The following is a 19,413-nucleotide window of genomic DNA, read 5'->3' as shown; positions in this document are numbered from 1 at the left end:
TGAAACTAATTTCCCCAGGCTCACAGACAGGAGAGTAAGAAATCACACAATGACAGAGATGTTAAAGATCAACACTCTGGAAGGTAGAGAGCGAAGCTGCGTTAAGTGTATTGGCCCAGTGGAAGACTTTACCCCAAAATCTCCACCTGTGGGAGTTGCTGCTGCACACCCTGTATCACATCCTCTCCAATTCATCAACCTGGCTCCTTTTCAAAGCTAGTGCTACACCCCCCCACCCCACCCCTTAGAGAGAGTAAGAGATGAAGGTCATGGGAGCACCAGTGAAGGGGAGAAAGACAGATGAGAGGAGTGTGTCCCTCCCTACATTCTTGCGCTGACCTTCATAGTGGTGTGGCACTGTAGCTATCATCAGCCCACCATGCTTAACAGTCGGTTGTTATTGAGGGGTGGGATTATGGGCTCCTGGAACCTGCATGCCCCACCCCAGTTCCACGACAACCGTGAACGGAGCATATCTAGTTTCGCAAGAGGATTGACAGACAGGCTGTCCCAGACTTTTACAGTTGGCACTGTTTGAGGTGTCTGTCTGTGAGGGCTGATGTGATAGTCTGTCTGCAAGTTGCTGCGTATGTGAGAGTGTGTCTGAGAAAGAGAGAGAGAGAGAGAGAGAGAGAAAGAGAACTGGTGTTTGATCTCCTTTCCCAGCCAAGGGGCTTTAACTTTACTCCAGGTGCAGAGAAGTCAACCTGAGGGCATGGGAGGCACATACAGTAGAGATCACAACCTTGAAAATCTTAACACACACACACGCACGCACACACACAGGCAGGAAGTTTCCTTGAAGCAGTAACTCAGACTGAGTAACTCTGTGGTTTAAACTGGTTTACCAGTTCAGTGGTGTCACCGTGGAATGCTTCTAAAGACTCCAAAACGTGCTGTAGGATAAACATTTCTGTTGCCGCCGCCACATGTGAACATCAATCAGTCCCAAACAGAAATACTGAGAGTGAAAAATGAAAAGGTGAAAGAGCCAGCTGGTTCAGTGGGTAGTGTAATGACAACATGCAGGACAGGCTCTCAGTCTACTGTACACAGAAGCAGATGGACTTGGTTTTCTTGCTGCAGGTTAAGTCTGATTGGGCAGAGAGTAAATTAGATGGAAAGTCAACAATGGGACTAAAAGAACCGTTCATGACGCTGAGACTGAGATAGACTGATGTTGTGGTCTGATGTTGTGGTTCAACAGGTGCAGAAGATTTGGCAAAAAATAGTCAGATAGCCATTAGCTCAACCGACTAACCTGTGAGTCGCTTTATACTGTCATTAAAAGCGTTCTCACACTCCATGACCTGAAATGTAACACGAATAATCACTTTCTTTATTCCACTGTATCTCCACACAGGGGAATCTGTGTGGTCCGTAATGAGCTCAGTAAACATCTGCTACTCCTGTATTAGAGACCATTTTCTCCACGTCTCATCCTGTAATATGGAGAAATTAGAGTGCAGGGACTCATTCAGTGTGTTTATACACACACACACACTCACACACACATTCACAGAGAGCAGACATAACATAAGGAGTCCAAGTGTTTTTATACTACCCAACTGACGCTCTAACATACCATCTCAACACCACAATTTTCCATCCACAACAGTAAAACACTACCAGGTGTCCTTGGTCCTCGTTATTTTTATTTTCTTTTTCAAGTGCAGTGTACTGAGGCCTGTTCCAAACAGCAGATATACTTTTTTTTATTTGGAAATATTTATTAAGTTAGACCTAGAAGCCCCTTAAATTTAGAACTGGTACTGATGGAAAACGTTTGTTTTCAAGTTTTAAACCAGAAAACTCAGTTAACCTGCTTTTTGGTAACAGGCCTCTCGTCATTTGTTTGGCTGAAATAGTATGCATCTGTTCATTTAGCATGGCAGGAACTTCCCTCAAAACACTGCAACACACAATACAACAAAGGCTGTTATGCAACTGCTGATGGGTGCAACATAAATAGAGAAATAGTGCCACCTAGTGTCAAGAGTGCAGACAAAAACTAAAGTGAAGAGAAACTCAAGAGCACATGATGCAGTTCCAGGGTTTAATATATTTTATTATAGAAACCACTTAACATCTGCAAAATGGCAAATGTCATACTTATGGCCAGTGACCAATGAAAGAATTCATACAGTACAACAAACTGATGGATAAGACAAAATAAAGAAGGCATGACTCCTCAGAATACAGCATCAGTTTCCCTATTGGCCCCTCCTTACATACACTTGCATGGCTGTGGTTAACATCTGGATGAACTTCCAGGAAGAGTGTTTCCCATCCATGCAAGCCTCACATCCCAGTCTTTTCCCGTTCTTGCGTTGATAATTAAACCGAAGAACGTTTGCATTTTAGGAGGCTCTTCCTCACTTGCTCATCCCCTGCTGGACCTCACTGAGGATCTGCTCTTCCAACTTGGACGTGTCATACTCCTTCAGCATGTCGTACTCCTGCCAAGGCTGTGCCCACTTCTGGGCGTGCTCCATTTGCTCTGAGGTCAGGCACAGGTCGAAGCGGATGCCCTGGATATTGAACTTGGGTCGTTCCCAGCGTTTCGACCATGGTTTTGGGAGCATCCTTACTTTGATCTGGTAAATGGACAGAGACGCTTAATCCCTTTACACTTTAACATACTGTATTTTAATACATTTTCTGTTCTTTTATTCCTTAAAAAAAATCAGCATTTGGCATTGTGCCCTAAAGTGAGTTTACAGTAACTATAATTTATGATTTGATCTTGAAGCTGTCTCACCTTGTTGACAGGCACCTCTCCAGAAACGGAGAAGGGCACAGGCTTCATTTCCATGTCCACAGTGCTGTACTCAGGAAGAGCATCTCTTAGATACATCAGGTTGTCATCCAGCCTTTTTTCCAGCTTCAGCACCTCAATATTCCGGATACGAGGACTATACAGCTCATAGCAAATCTCCACACCTGGGCCACACACACAGATATATTATTATAACAGGAGTTCTACCTGGATATCACCTTGTTCATTTCTTATACATGTAAATGAAATGACGCCACAGTCTGTGTGACATTTCAGTAGACCTCTGTTAAACTAGTACATATAGACACACTAAGTAAACCTCACCTTGGCTATCAATGACATTCCTTAGGATAAATGTGGCTCCTAACCCTTTTCCACCCCTCTGGATACAGATTCCAACAAAGCGGTTAGTTTTCCCACTGGCATTAGGATCAGCCATGGTCACTGCCAGGATACTCCCTTGAAACAATCACAAATAATTTGCACAGTTGAAATTAGGATATAAGAAAGAATCTTTATCTGTACAATATTTCTGGAATACAATTTTAAAAGCATTGCCAGCTGTGACTAAATTACAGTCTCAAGCTATTCCGACATCTGGATAAGAGGATTCAAACCTTGCAGTGGGGATGTTTCTGAGGATTTAGTTTCTTACCTACGTAGAATTCAGGGATGTTGAGCACTTTCCTCCTGCGGATCATGTCTTTCCTCTCAATGAAAAACTTGAAAGGATCTGTTCTCTGTCTTGGAGGGATGAACTCTGGGCTCAGAAACCTGAGAGGGCGAAACAACCGGGTCAACACATTAAAAAAAACTTGCTTAAAAGTAAATATGAATGCATGAGACTGTGATGCCGTTTCTGCTTTACAAAGAGACATCATACTTTCGCAGAGATGCTGCAGCTTGTGTTTTATCTATGATGACAGGTTTCGGTGGAGGAGTGAATTTGGGTGGCTCGTTCTTATTCGCCGGAGCAGGTCGACACAGAGACGTGGACAAAAAGCCTGAAGACAACAACACGCAGTTTTATGCACAAGCATCACTCACGTTTGTGGAGCTAAGGTAAACCCGAGTTTGTCATTGTTAGACTGAGAAATCGATAGCTTACAGTCTACCGTTAGCTTGTTAGCTCACATAGCGTATGTACATCACAAGTACTAACCCTTTTTCTCAACCTGTCACGAAATTGTAAAGTGTAATGGACAAAAGGTGGTTTGTCGAGTTTACTTACGTTCATTTTGCAGCTGGAGGTTTCGTAACAACCTCAGCGAAAGGATAAACTTGTCGAGCCCTTTGGTGCAGGCTGCCATGTCTGACCTTCTGTTGTCACATGTGAACTTGTACGGAAGCCGTATAGACGCGAACGTACTGGAAACGCGATTTTCCCCAGTGTGTCGTTTAGCGAGTCGTCCACAAGATGGCGCAACGGTTCCATCGTTTCTGCAAAATCTCATTTGGTTCCTATTCCAAGTTCATAACTGCTCTGAGCAACTAAAACATTAATTTTAAATATTTAGTAATACGGTTTTTCTCTGTAGCTAAATATCATTTGTCCGCCTTATTTGCTGTACTAATATTCACAAGTTGCATCTATAATGTAGCCTATATGTTAACAACACACAGAGGTGAATTTATCTTTTTTTCTGCACTTATGGTTGATTTCAGTTCTTGAAATCCTCTGCTTACTCTATTAAGTAAAAGTAGCAATGCCACACTGTAAATGTAAATATAAATTAAAAAAAATAGAAGTAAAAGGCCTGCAGCCATAATTTTTGTTGTAGGTACAAAGGTATTGGCAGAAAAAATGCATAAATTATCAAGAGTAAAAGTACTCATTAGGGGACAGACTGGACAGAGTGTTATATTACTGAAATATAATTATGTGTTAATGTGTAAGCATGTTTAATCTATAATTTCATCAGATGATCATTTTTTTGTGACGTGCCATCTTGATTAACAAATACCTGTCAGATTAATGAAGTGCAGTTTAAAAAAAAGAACAATATTTGCTTCCAAAAAGCATACAGCAAGAGAAGTTTAAAGAATAATAAAATAGTCAATAACAGTCAAATACTGTAGATGAGTAAATGTACTTAGTTCTGTTGAATTCGCCACTGAGATTCACTGAGTTAAACGAAAAAGATCTTTGTTAAACCAAAGCAAATCATTTCCTAGAGGTCAAAGACTGCACAGAAAACCTTCCTAGTACATTATAAACTAAGTTTATCGAAATATTTCGCCCCTGCGTGTATCTGGCTGGGAACTCAGGGTTTTTGAGACCATGCAAGGGAGCGCCGGTCCTCCAGGTGGGCTGCCTCCACAACACAGCGCAACACGCAGTTAGAAATGCACTGAGTGAGCTGCGCACTGCTCCAGCCCAGAGGAACCTCGATCCCAGTCTCACAGCAGTGTGGTGGGAGGATGAGGAACGACTAGGGACATGATGGGACCGCACATCTCCTGCCTGCGACGCAGAACCTGAAACTCAATGCTGCTTCTGTTGGACTTTCTAATGCTACGGAGAGACTCAAAAACTTTGAGGCTTCAAGGATGTTCTTCTCAGATGGGACTCTCTCAGCCGTCAGTAATGCGCTCCTGTTGGGAATAACGTGCCTGACCGTCCTCTGCGATTTCACGAAGGGCTCTTCAGACTTTTCAGGTTGGGAATAGTTGTAATGTGTTCGTGGTTTGTTCACAAAAGCAGCGTAAACTTGTTTCCTAGGGTTTAAAAGCGACTATCAACAGCATGTTCAGCTCTTATTTTATTCTGCGTATGTTATGTGCACTTGAGCTTCATTCAATTTAACGCTTGAGAGGTATGGGCCACTGTTTGCACCCTAGAGGATGAAATACAAACAACATAAGTCATTACGCATCGTTTAAAGTGTTGAGCACGACTCCCCAAACAACCGTGAGCAGTGATTTTAGTGTTGCGTCGCATCAGATTCTCCTTTCTGGGCGACCCGTGCCTCTGGCGTGCTGCAGCATGCACACTCAAATGTTTGCTTCATAAACTGACAAGGACACAACTTAAACATGCGGAAAACACCCTTATCGTGCTTATCTTCTGGCCAATTCTGACACTTATTTTGCGGAGAATGACCCATATAGGGAACTTCAAGCAACAGGTTCCCCTTTACTAAAGCCATCTTACTATAGGGATTAAGGGTTGGTTTATCACTGCAGCATAGCTCTGCAACACATATCCCATTGATGCAACTGAGATAAGCGGGATAATGTGGTTAATGTGTTACTCGATGGGAACTATTGTCTAGACCAAGAGCTGTCCTTTGCTACAGATTTACAGCTCAGAGAAGAAAGCAAATGCCGACTTTTATTATTTTCTGTGCTTTATATACAGTACAATCAGTAGGAAAAGTAAAGTCAATACAAGGCTGGGACCTGCCAATTACTTGTGGTTTATGTGCATGCTGGTGTGACCGAATATGTAGGCTTTTATGTCTTCTAAGGAAAGGCAGCATATTACTAAACTAATGAGTTATTCTGTGTTGCATTATAGGCTATTGGACTGTGCTGAGCCCAAGGCAAGCCTGCAGGTTTTGTTTACAGTGCCATAAAACAGGAGGGGAGCTTTGTGTCGGTGTTAATTGGCCTCTAATGGGTCTAATGGTTGGAAACAAGCAGACTAACACTGTGGGGAAAGGTGCTAAAGAGCAGATGTATGTAACATGCCCTCTGTGTATGACTGTGTGTGCATGTGTCCATGCTGCTGCCTAATGAGCTGCTAAAGATTATGGTGGAGTGAAGGCTGTTAACAAGGTTTCGTTTCTGCAATTGCCAGGCATGTGTGAGTCCTTGTTGGTTATGTCATAAATAATACAATTGAGTAGATCAAATGGTGGTTAATTAAGCAAGAAGGGAGAACTATAAAACCATCTGATTCCAGATTTCCGCTGCTAGGAGCAGGTTTACCAATACATGACCCGGCTTAGACATGATTATGCAAATACTATGTCACGGGCAAAAATTAATTTGTTGTAATCTCAGCTTTGGTTCAACATTTCATCGCTTTCCCTCTGGACTTCCCAGTGACCCTTGATTTCTTAGGGGGATGGGGAGGAAACACTACTTTCATGTTGGTTTCTTCCTGTGCTTTGGGTGGGCCTAATCTCTGTTTTATCCATAAGCCCTGTAGGGACACCGATGTCGAGACTGTAGATGCAGTGTTGTTTGCTCGTCAGAGGCGTTACGCAGCATACTTTTGCAGAAGTGCTGACCAAGCATCCCTGTGAATGAAATGAGAAAGGGGACTGTCTCGGAATACCTCAGGGACAAAGAAATCCTTCAGTCTTCACATTCTTGACCAGCTGGAGTCTCCCTGGAGACTCAGAGGAGCTCTTTGATTGACAGGTACTGTCAGGCTACAGGCTGACAGAAGTGGTAGGTTTAGATCTAACATCTGTCAGTCAGACCTCTATCAGTCAGATGGTTGAATTAGTGACAGAGGACAAGCTGGTCCCATCAATGGACCTCAGTCACTGAGTCACTGAGCCAACTGTTGACCTCCAGAGGAACATCTATGGTAGTAAAAGCAGATTTAACTTCATCAAATGCTGTTTGTAGGTTATTGTGTGTGCCTTGCATTTGACAACAACTAGGAGTAATGGCAGTTTCATATTTCAACAGTGGCTTTCAGCTAACTGTTGAAATGGAAACGAACTATGTCGGAGGGTAATTTAATTCTGTCTCGCTCCCTGTTATCATCCTCTATTATACAGCTGCCTGAACGGCTAATTAGTAGTGTGGAGCGAGCTGTGCAACACTTAGGAGCCCCCTGGCTAACGGAGGCAGCAAGTAAGCTAATTAATGCTCTTTATCTTAGAAGTTAGCTGTACTTTGTTGTTGTTTTTATCACTTTTCTAAACTGAAAATTCATAGAACTCATTACAACCTAATTGCCTCATCTCCATAATGCTTGTGCTCAGCTTGTAACGTGACTGTCCTTTATCAATCAACTGCCATCCTGCTCCATGCACACTGTGCAGCATTTGTTTTTTTTTTAACACTAAAATAGAGCTGAAACAATTAGTTGATTCATTTATACATGTATTGGTAGAAATCTTTAATCCTCTGATATTCGATAAATCATGAATGCCATTTTACTAAAGTACAGGCTTCACAGTTGTGGGGATGTGCTACTTTGTGTTGTCTGAAGTGATAGAAAACTGAGGGTCTGTGGGGTTTTGACTCTTGATTAAACAGTAAAAGCAATCTGAGGACATTATCCAGAGGCTTTAATGGGCCTGTTCACTGTTTTTACATTTTACAGATTAATTGATCATGAAGATAATCAGTAGATGCAGACACTAAACCCAAATCTAAGACTATAAATCTAATTTTGTTCCAAGTGCCTTTAGGCAGGTGTGTCTGCTAACTGAAATACTGCTACATAAGTGTCACCTGACTTATTTCTGCTTGCCTGTCCTATTGGATGCTGTCGTCAGCTGCCATAGAAAACAGATTATCATTGTTAGCACATAGTTCTGAGGGAAAAGGGAAGGGATGGATGCTGGACTCATCTCAAACAAAGCACTGACGCATGGTATGTTTTTTTTTTTTTAACTCTAGAACATTTTAGAACCACCACACTGTTTATACGTTGTTACCAGGCAAACTCTATGACGCTGCCAAAGGGCTACAGTGAGCCAACGTTACTTCTCTTTCTCTGTCATAAAACCCCTGTAGGCAAAACCCCATTTAACCCCAGTGAATGGGATGTGAGGCTGTTGAGGGGCTAAGGGGTCAACTGAGGTCAACCCATAGTGACTATGAGTGTGTGGTTAGGGGGAGTTATCATCCATCTTACTCTTTGTTCCCCGCTGTCGAACCTCATCGCACATGTTGACCACAATTGTGAAAGGTAGAAAGAAAGTCAGCAGAATTAGGACATGAATTTAAACTCAGTCTAAAAGAGAATGAGGATGTTTGCATAACTTCACAGTACAGCTGTACAGTTAGCCCTGTAATTCCTGGGCTAACTGTACATTTTTGACTTTTACTAAAGAGCTGAAATAATCGATTAGTCGTCTGAACACATTTCTGACCTTTGTGGACTGAGCAGTTAATCAGTTAATAGAGAAAATCATTGTCATATTAATTGACTATGAAAATAATGTTAAACTGTAGCCGTGGAAATGAGGGATGAATAAAATGGGTCTACTAGCTGTTTGATGTGGTGTTGTAAAATGACTGGGGAGCTCGATCCATCAAGAGGGGTCAGATCAGCTGATAGCTTCTTTATGGGCAAGCTGCATGGCATTGCAGCCAACACATACACAGACACATAAATCCACCTCAGCTATTACCCTGTGTGCAAGTCCTGGATTAGGCTACTCCTAACTGCCTACCCCCACACTCGCATACACACAAACCCACCCCTCCACCTATGACTGAGTGCTACTCCAGTCCCCTCGAATCTTAATCTGCTCTGATTTTTGAGTGGCCCTGGATAAGGGCAGCACACTGAACCCCACACTCTCTCCTCTCAGTCCCTTCCCTTCCCCCACTCACACACGCATCAGCTCCCCTGCCTCTTTCCTCACCAATACCACCACGCTTCTCCTCCCCGCCTCCTTGCTGCCTCTACTCCTCCCTGGGGCTTGCCTGATCACTGTTTCTGTGTCTGCGTGAGCGCCAGGTGAGCTCTGTCTAAACAAATCCTGCCTCCCACTTGTTTTGTCTACTGTGGTAGAGGCAGGCGGCTAGGCGGACAGCAAGGACTTGGTATAAGGCTGCTTTTCTCTCAAACTGAATAGAGAGGGGGTGCTTCTGTTCAAAGAATAGTTTCTGTGCATGAGGTTCCCAAAGGACTCACCTGCCAAGGATTTGAATTCATTGCTTGATGGTATCAACACATAAAGAGCTGTTGGAACTAAAATCCCTTCCTGATTTCATTGTTTAAATCCACCTGAATGCCTTGAGAAGACAGGTTGCAGAAGTTTGGGCTTTGCTCATTTTATCAAATCTGAATGTGTTTCTGCATCTGCTTATCAAGTCCAAATCCTTTCATAAAATTTCTGTAACAAAAGTTGTAGATGACTTAATTTTTAGGGTCTGCAACTACAAAACCTGAAACCTGAAACTAAAGAGCATATTGGTGCAGACAGCTTGGAGATTTAATGCAGGTTACGTCTGGATGCATGTGCCCGTGTATGCATTTATGGCATAGTGAATGGTATGTGTGTGTAATTTAAGGTGGAAGTCTCGCCTGGCACAACATGATCATGATGAAAGACATGACCTACTGTGTAAGTCCCTCCTCCTGGATACAATAAGTAGACAAACACAGACACATAAAGTAGAGCTTGACATCATGTTGGGCAACAACAAAGTGGTGTTGGTGATGAGAGACGGGTGTTTACAACAGGAAACAACTCTTCCCCACTGTTCAATTTAAGTACCGTGTGAGGAAATTAAATTATGCCACATCGTACTGCAACAAACAGAGAAGCTTTAAAGTCATAGCTATCACTGTGGAGTGATAGAGTAAAAAAGTGAATTGTTGAGATGTACATACAACTTTAGCTTTTAAAAAATAAATCAAGTTTTTACTAGAACCAAAATGCACAGTTGGAAATTCCCAAATAAAAGGACAAAGATTTTAATGCAAAAGCATTGACATGATTAATGTGCATATGTGTTCAAAGTAGACCTAGTCTTAAAGACGAGCTTTGTGTCAACTGAGTCAAGTCCTGGCATATAAGCGATATTAACGTGCACCAATCAAAATCAGTTTTTGTCTCGTTGCCAAAATATGTGTGGGGAGACAGCACATCCTGACAGAGGTAAAACATCCTTAATGGTCTGGCTGCTGTTGGGGAAATACTGCACTAAATTAAGTTGCAGTATGTCAGCACTGTCCTGACACCACACAAAGAACAGAAACACACTTGTCAGGCAAAATTTTGTTTTCCACAGCAATGATGATGATGTCATCATTGCTGTCAAAATGGCAGCCGCTCAGCTCTTACTTCATCTTCATCTTGGGGAAGAGGTAGTAAAACTGTTGTTGTTGCTCAATTAAAAACAGGCGAGATGGCAGAAAGTCTGTAGCAGTCTATAACATTTTTTTTGTCTGTGTTTTGAACTGTGTTGCGTTTACCCGTTCAGTGTGGTTCGCTTGGCCAAAATCTGTCAGTTGAGCAATAGTGTTGACCAGTCTGGACAACCAGTCTGAGATGGCCTGAAAAAGTGGGTCGTGGAGAAAGTGAAAAGAAGTAACAGAAGTTACAGCAAGTACTCCAACTCTGTTTCTACCTGTTTCTCATTATTCTAGGATGTGGTTATTTATTTGTGAGCTGTTTGATTTCCATGACTGCATATAAATGATGATTCAGAATGACAGTCGCCAACTGTGTAACTTAAGACTCAGCAATATGCTGTACTGTAATGGAGTGTTATCAGTGTGCTGACCGAGGTCTCACATTGGCTGCTGTAAGAAAAAAAAAAAAACAACCCAAAATGACTATAATTCCAGTGAGAGTAGGTGTCACTTTTTCAGACAGTGTCTGTCTCATACCTGATTTTGGTGCGAAACTCCTAAATTAAACCCAGACTGCATTTTAAATTAACAACATGGGCTGAGAAGGAGGTCTAACTACCAGCTGAGATGGGCTGGATGTCTTAATCAAATCTTATAATCAGCAGAAAACTGCTCAACCCGTCAGCCTTTAATACGATAATCATTATTATGCATATAATTCTGTCAATCCCTAAAACCACCCAAATCGCCCAATCAGATGTTGAGCTGGATGGTTTTATAGTAATAACTGTTATTGGGGAGGGAGGAGGGGGTCTTATTCCTGAACCATTTATCTACAAAGATGTATATATATGTAGACATTGCAGGCGTGTGTTTGCACTTGCCCTCTCTTGCGTGGGGGAGGTGTAAGAAAACACAGTGAAATTTGTGAAGAAGATTCTTCAGTGACACCCCGGTGTTGCTTCATGCAGCAAGCTATTCTCTCATCTCCACCGTCTCTGTTTAGGCAACAACTGTGCAATTTATTAAGAATGTATTCTCATTTGTTATTTTAAACTCTGACTCTACAGTGTTTTCCTGCTAAAGTTATGGTCTCTTTGTGAGCAGAAAGCTCACAGCGAATCAGATAAGCAGTGATACCTGCTGCTGCAGGTACAGAGGCTTGCACCATCCAGTTTAAGGATGAAACTGAGCTGTAGTTAAACAGAAACTAGTGCGGAGAAAGACACTGGTGGGTGTGTGCGCTGGCAGTTATTTCCTCGTGTCCACCCCACTTACGTGCAAGCTGTTGAATTATGCTCTTCACAGCCCCCTCACAACACAACACACATGCACATGCAAAAGCCAGCACACGCACCTTTTTCTTCTCCTGCGTCTTCAAGAATGTCAACCATGCTTTGATGCCCCTCCTCCTCCTCCCTTCTGTCTTGTTTTTTCTGTCTTTCTCTTCCTGGGACCTGATTTATGTTTGATTTAGGAGTCTACACATCCGCCTTCCTTTTTAATTCTTTCTCCATCCCTCAATCCTCTCTTTCGTCTTCAGTTTCAATCTTCAGTTTTGGAGAGTGAACACTATTAGTTTATATGGTTTGATTAAAACACCACCAGAGGGAAAGAGAGAGAGAGAGAGGCAGACAGAGATGGAGAGGTAGAGAGGTGGGGCGCAAAAGGGCCAGTCTGAACAAGGAGGCATTGTGTAGCCCCCCAACTGTGACGGACTGACAGTCTGCATTACAGCACGCTACAGCAGCCTGCTCCCCAAAGCACTGCTAATCTGTTGCTTACTGGCTCCTCTGGCTGGCTCAGGTAAGGGGGGAGGAAGCAAGAGAGGGGGAGAGAGATTTCCCATTGCTTTTTTTCCCTGTACATGCCTAAATCATTTTTATCAGGCAAGCTTAAACTGCATTTGTTCCATTCGCAGCGTAGCGTCATCGTAGAAATGCATGTAGGTGCACAGCTATTCAGCAAGCCAAATACACTTTCAGTAAAGGTTGAAGACAGCCATTGGCCTTCGAAGTTTTCTACCTGAACAACATAAAGTCCCTGTAGGAAGTTCAACACAGTAATTAATCTAGTAAATGCACAGGCATAGCGTACAAACCAAGACTGTCAATTCGGCATGCCAAAACTTATAACCAAAGTGACCCCAGTTACTCTGTAGCAACAAAAACAAACACTCCGAAAACTCAGAATCACCTGAGCAAGGCAAGCTTTCACGTCTAGTGTGATCATTCCTGCAGATCTGTCTGGGTTTGTTGTAAATGGAAGGGGATCTCACTGTTAAGTCCCATTGGACATGCTGCAGATGGCTTTTCACTCCCTCAGCTCCTCAGGAGTTGTTCTGTTGCTTGTTTTCACAGAACAGCCCCCCAGATAAGCTTGTTAATTCCCCAAAAAGCTCAGCCTTTCAGTGCCCACCCACTCCTACCTACTTTTTTTTTTTTTTTTTAAGAAAATACCTCTCTTTTCTTAACAGTGCATTCTTGAACCTTGATATGTTGGTATGCTCTTGTGCTGTTATCACATTAAAGCTGTGTTTCAAAGATATTAGAGTTCTTTTGTATGTCTGGGGAAGTTAATGTCAGATTTGATTTTGATTTCTGTTTACAATGAGAAAAGAATAAAATCCTAGCATTAGAAAAACTGACACCAGAGACCCACTAATGGATTGTCATTATAGCGGCTGATCAGTTTTCTGATGATCAACTAATTGATTAATCGACTATTAATTTGCAGATATGCTCATGCCAACACCATTTTCACTACCCCAGCCCCCATCTTATGTACTGTATTTAGGGTATTGCTAATCTAACTAAGATTTAATGTTCACGTATGTAATTTAATTAAAAGGTGGTTGGTTTTCCAGCAGAATAAGATTCAGGTTCTTTTGGAGCCTTTTGCTGCCGACTCAATGGCCGATTCCTCAACATAGTTCTGACTGAACTTCACGGCAGCAGAGAAAACGAGTGAAAGGAAATCACTCCCTTGATGATCTCTCTTTCAAAAGCTCACTTAGGCCACTGCTGCCACACCCAGCAATCACTTCAATCCAGTCCACTGTGGTGAGAAAATACAGAAGAAGGATACATCTGTCGCTCACTTTGCGACAATAAAGCCCACACACTGATGCATCTGTCTGGTGTCTGCTGGACTGTGGTTAGTGATGGGGCAGTCTGGCTGCCACCTTACTCTCCCAGGCCATAAAAGTGACCATTAAAATGATAGATCTGTCTTCCTCCAGTTCTTTCTCTCCATCTCTCCACGTTTCTTTCTGTCACACACTTTCTGTGTGGGTGTGCGTGCATGCGTGCGTGCGTGCGTGCATGCGTGCGTGTGTGTGCGCATGTGCGTGCGCCTGTGGGCGTCTGGACATGCATGCAAACACCAGGGAGGGTGTTCCTGAAACCTTTCTGCCCCTCACTCATCCCCCTTCACCCTCACCAATCCACCCACCATCCCATCAATGATCAGAAACACACAACACACATGCACAGAGAGTCATAGTAAAAGCGTCCTCTCGCCCAGTGCCCTTTGACCCCCAGGGGTCGTAAGGAGAGGCACGTGCTAACAGAGGTCATGGGAGGGCTTGGGTGAGACCAGTGTTTGGTTTTTTGGGGACTCCCTAGGGGAGATTTAGTGGCCACTGTCCAACCGTGCAGCCATCTCCAAGCCGACAGATGTTTCATTCCCAGTCACCCCCTCAGGATGAGCTTAGGCAACAGACCCACGGGTGGACCTCCTCTCATTCTCTGTAGGTGTTATCTAACGCCAGTAGCCTGAAATATAAACCCGAACTTGTTGCTAACCTGACTTCATTAGCCTTTGTCAGCCTAAGCTTCTCTTGTGGTTTTATTTAAGCTCGACCGTTTAGTGTGGATTTGTTTTCCTGGTTTTGTGTGGTTGTGAACAAGCAAGAAGAGCTGTTGTGTGTTCCTCCAGAGCACAAATTCCTTGTCCCACCTGATATGTGTCTGACTTAGCATGTGGCATCCCTCCAGTTCTTTCTATTTAATCCCCTTCTCATGTCTTGTTTGCCCGGCTGATAAAACTCCACATTGCTGGTGGAAACAAGTGAAGCAAACATCATACTATCATTTTTTTATCAAATACAACTTTAACACTGCACTGAAGCTGATTTAAAGGTCTTTTTAAAACCTTTGGCCATAACACAAACAACCTTTTAAAAGCCTGGGAGACCACTGCTATTAGACATATATGTCATAGTGTGAACAAATAAATAAGCTGTGTTCAGGAAAGCTGGGGGCTGGGATGGGTACAGAAGTTTGTTGTTCATGTTGAAGTTTATTTGCCTCTGCGTGCCACTGTAGGTCTGTGTGTGCGTCTCTGTGAGCCTGCATGTGTGTGTGATTGGGTGTGTAGGTGTTAGAAAGATAAGCCATCTCAGGGAGGAGGAAAGAACCGGGCAAGCAGAGTGTTTGTGTTTGTGTCTCCGGTTTTAATGACTTCAGCTGCTCAGGCTCAGGTCTCTGTCTGTCAGGGGAGGGCCGGGGGGGGGGGGGATAAGCTAGCAACTTCAAATCAAGAAGACCATCACTCAAGGATGTTGATACACAACATGACGATACACGACAAGCCCATGTGCTGATTTAAAAAGAATGGGGATAAATGTGTTAGCACGCACTCTGGATTCCAAACCACAGAATTTTAGTGCATCAGTGAACTAAATCTAAACATGAATTAAATGAAGAACGTCATGCTTGTGAATCTTAAGATTAGTTTGAGCAGAGGCCCCGTCTTTTCGTCCTGTTCTTAGCAGTAAGCTGTTAGTCACTCTGTTTACTCTGCCTCTGATCTCTCCAGAGGTTTCTCTTCCCAATTTCATTAGCTGTTGTTTGATCAGCCTGAAGTCTGATGGCAGGATGTGAAGCACATGCTGGGTTTATCTCCCGTGGGGAAGAGGTGGGCACCCTGAAATGGGGTTTAAAGTTGTGTTTTGTTAGGTCCTGGTCTTCTGTGGGTTTTTAGTGTGAAGTCAAAGAGCAAAACCAGCGCTGTGGTTAAATCCAGGGGACCAGCCTCATGTGAGTAAGCCCCTTCAGCTGACACCCCCACCCATTCGGTAACTGTGTGTACAGTACGTGTCTGTTAACATTCTCAGTAAGTATTCAAGAACGTCCACACCTCACTCAGTTCCAACAGCCGTCACGTGCCGCCCATTACTGCTGTCAATACAAACCTGCCCTTGCTTCTCAGACACCCTGCTGCCACTCTGTCTGTAGATCACCATGCCACCACTGCCTCAGACACATAAAGGGCCATATTTATAGTTGGTATCTTAAACAGTTTGTTCTTATCATATTTTATATATGAATATATTTGAAGAAGAAAATAATATCAAAATATTATTATGAGTTTAAAAACTGAGCTAACGTCCATCACCAGAGCGTGAGTTGTGGTTTGATCAGATTTTAACTGAGAGTGCCCGAACAAGCCGCAAGCTGTCATCACGTTTGATCCAAATGTTGCTTAATCCTGATTGGTTTAAGGGGGTATGTGACATCACCTCGGGCCCGCTGAGCCCTTCCTATACCAGACCAGTCAGAAAACTTCCTAACCATACTCTCGAATTTCTCTCATTGGAAATAATCACAAGTATTCCAAAAGAAAATTTATTTATGTATGTAAGACCCCCGTTCTGGATCTTAGGAAGCTGATTAAGAAAACAGGTTTTCAGGGCTTTCAAAGCCTTTTTAGGACACTGTAGCTTTGTTAATAAGGGCAAACAGAATGATAGAGCCTCAGATCTTCAGATCACAAGAATACATCAAATATTTGCAGGTCCCGTACCAAAATGACAAGCAGCTGCATGTTTCTTTAGATTCATGCACAACATCTTAGGTGGGTTTGCTCAACACGAACTGCAGCACTTGAAAGAACTTTTATTGAGCTACCCATTTACAGTACTTAATCCTTCTCTGACTTATGTCAAATTTAACTGCTTAGGCTTTAGCAAAATATCTCTATGCTCTTTTTCTGCCCTATAATGCGATTAGCTAAAAAGTAGGCTAATCCAAAACGTGACTATAGTAGCAAGACTAATGTATTGTAATCAGAGGAATGCAGTGTATTTTAAGAATGCATTTTTTTTTTTGCCTCAAACCTTAATGGGTTTCGCAGTGAGGACTGTGCTTGGCATGTTTACAGCAGCAGTTGCTTGAAGTTTTGCTGTGACAGTCATGTCCATTGTGTGTCAGCGTGTCCTTGGTGGCATCTGTGTGAACTTTTGCTCTTTTATTCATCACATATTTGAGGTCTCATTTAATGTCAGCACACCTCATCAGCCTGTCCCATTCAGCTCACGTATCATATATTCAGCTTAAGTTCAGGTCTGACGAGGTGAATGCAGAGTTTTGACCACATATGATTTAGAATCAGCGGTTGTTTTATCTATATGTCATGCCGTGCTCCAGGCCCTTGTGCCGCCTCTGTGGTTTGTGGAGAAAAGTAATTACAGCAGGGCCTAAAGCCACCATGCTCTGGCCTTTGGACCTCTGCTGCCACATCCTGTAAGCAAGGGCTTTGCTTTTAAAAGATCTTTCTTCTTCTCTCCATATAGCTCTTTTTCTCATGACCAGCATCCTGCAACTTTTTCCTCTCATCCATTTAAAACCATGACCCTCTCAATGTCTTTTCAGAATTTTAATCAACGCTTGATTATTTAACAGGTGTCTTTTTGGATCCAGTGTGTCTTTATCTACCACTTTCCTTCTCCATCACTCATCCTTTTCCCTTCTATTCATCTTGCCCCCCTTCCTCCCCTCCTCATCTCCACCAGCCTTCTCTAGAGTGCTGCCAGAGCGCGGCCTGCGTCTTTTGAGGGAAACCTCCACTCTTCCCAGTAATCACCACTTAAAGGGGAATTCCTTCCCCAGCAGCAGGCCTGCAGCTCTGCATCTTTGAACATTTGATGGTTTGATGGCTATAATTTGCTTAAAATAACACCAATAAAGTCATGAAGCTGTAAATGCCTAAATACCTAATGTACCAAGATGAAACGCGATACAGCCTTTGATTCTGCAGCTTTCAAGAACCCCTCGGTTACTTAGTTTCTAAAGAATGCGTTTTGAGGTGTTGTTACAGATATATATTTAATTTATATCTCTTTATTATATATACATGATCAAGAGATTGCAGTTTATACAGCCCGTTGATTATCTCTAAACTACAGTGTAAACAGGCACTTTTGTGGCATTACGCTAAGCTGTAATCTTCTAATATTTTGCAATATCATACATTCTTACCCAATGCGAGAGGCTTTACAAACATTACTTCACAAGCAGCATAAAAGTGAGTTAAAGGAGCAAGCAGCTGAATAATAAGCAGCATTAGGCCTGCTCTATTATAGCACGTCAGTAATACTTCATGCTGCAGTGCATTGTTCATTCTCCAGCTCTGGCCAATAGAAGGAGGCGGCATCTTTCAAAAGCAGGGGAAAGCCCTGAGTAGGAATAACAGACCGAGTCTCCACCTGAAGTGCCTCTGGAATCAAACCGCCCTCTCTCCCCTCTCCTGTCTCCTCCTCCCACCACCTGCCCTCAGTTCATGTCAGAAATACCTGTCATGCTCATTCTTAGCAGACATTGAACACCTTAGCTCAATGGACCATGAGGAGAATTAGTCAGAGATTTCCTCCGAGTCTGACCTGAAAGGAGAGGCAGGTACGATTGCAGTGGTGGCTCCAGCTGGAAGGGAACAACTTAAATACAAGTTTTTCATCTGTATTTAGTAATGAATGAAGTTTTTTAAGCATTTACCCACACTCTGTAAGTTTGCACTGGTATGTGACCTGCACCATGTTATGACTAATCAGTGATTCCCAAGGAGGAAATCCTTCTCCAACAGGCTTCTTTCTGTGTCATGTTGACACAACACAGCGGCCCATCACTAATCTCCTGACCCTCTCCATCACTGGGTCAGACTTGAGGGTCATCACATGACCACAAATGAGGAGCTAATAATCACAAGAGCCTCTGATTTCTAGCTTTTACAGTTGGCTGAAATATTGAGATTGCAGCTGAAAGGTGGACATTCTTGCCCACTGACAGGTTAAGTTGCTTCACATGACAAAATCCCATCTGTGTTGCACGATAGATACAAAAGACAGGTGCAGTTGCCTGTGTCTGTGTTTATAACAAATCCCTGTGCTGCTTGTGCAGAGATTAAATGGACCTTGCAGGCCTTTCAATCCAGTTCACGACAAGACCGACCTGTTTGTACACGACCAGCATCACGACCGCAACCTCCTGTCTTTTAATGACCGAATAAACAAACCAGCAGACATAATAGTGCCGTGCTTTTGTCAAGGGAAAGGGCAGAGAGCTAGTTAAGGAAGGAGTCTGGCCCCACATGAAAAGAATCAGGGAGGAGAAGGGAGGAGGAGAGACGCCTGGGTGTTCCTCCAGCATTGTTCAGCCTTCTGCCTCTGAGGGACACCTGTCATTGGCTGGGCGGTTTACACAGGTGCCTTAAACCTGCCTGATTTGTTGGCCTTGAAAGGATACTTCAGTCAACAGGTAGCATGAAGGGAACAATAGTGACGATCCTGAAGAAGACAGAGAGAGACAGAGAGAGAGAGAGAGAGAGAGAGTGTGGGAGGAGGGTGGGATGGCGA

The 19,413-nt window shown here is 43.1% G+C and overlaps 2 protein-coding genes across 2 annotated transcripts in view; one reads left to right on the top strand and one right to left on the bottom strand.

Moving 5' to 3' along the window:
• Window positions 1-2,050: 2,050 nt before the first annotated feature.
• mrpl19 (mitochondrial ribosomal protein L19) lies at window positions 2,051-4,111 on the bottom strand. Its single transcript, XM_041064521.1, has 6 exons — window positions 4,011-4,111; window positions 3,663-3,783; window positions 3,435-3,553; window positions 3,104-3,238; window positions 2,762-2,943; window positions 2,051-2,597 (listed from the first exon to the last, which is right to left on the bottom strand). Exons 1-6 carry the CDS (start codon window positions 4,087-4,089, stop codon window positions 2,376-2,378), a joined length of 858 nt encoding a protein of 285 aa, XP_040920455.1. The 5' UTR covers window positions 4,090-4,111; the 3' UTR covers window positions 2,051-2,375.
• Window positions 4,112-5,134: 1,023 nt separating this feature from the next.
• Window positions 5,135-19,413, top strand: part of LOC121199478 (protein eva-1 homolog A) — a 65,916-nt gene continuing 51,637 nt past the window's right edge. The window contains exon 1 of the mRNA XM_041064200.1: window positions 5,135-5,438. Coding sequence (XP_040920134.1) covers window positions 5,330-5,438 — 109 coding nt within the window. The 5' untranslated portion in view covers window positions 5,135-5,329. The remainder of the gene's footprint in view (window positions 5,439-19,413) is intronic.

Source organism: Toxotes jaculatrix, chromosome 19 (assembly GCF_017976425.1).
Source record: "Toxotes jaculatrix isolate fToxJac2 chromosome 19, fToxJac2.pri, whole genome shotgun sequence".
Taxonomy (NCBI): Eukaryota; Metazoa; Chordata; class Actinopteri; family Toxotidae; genus Toxotes; species Toxotes jaculatrix.
Note: the sequence above shows the minus strand (reverse complement) of the source record. Positions and strands in the feature narration are given on the sequence as shown.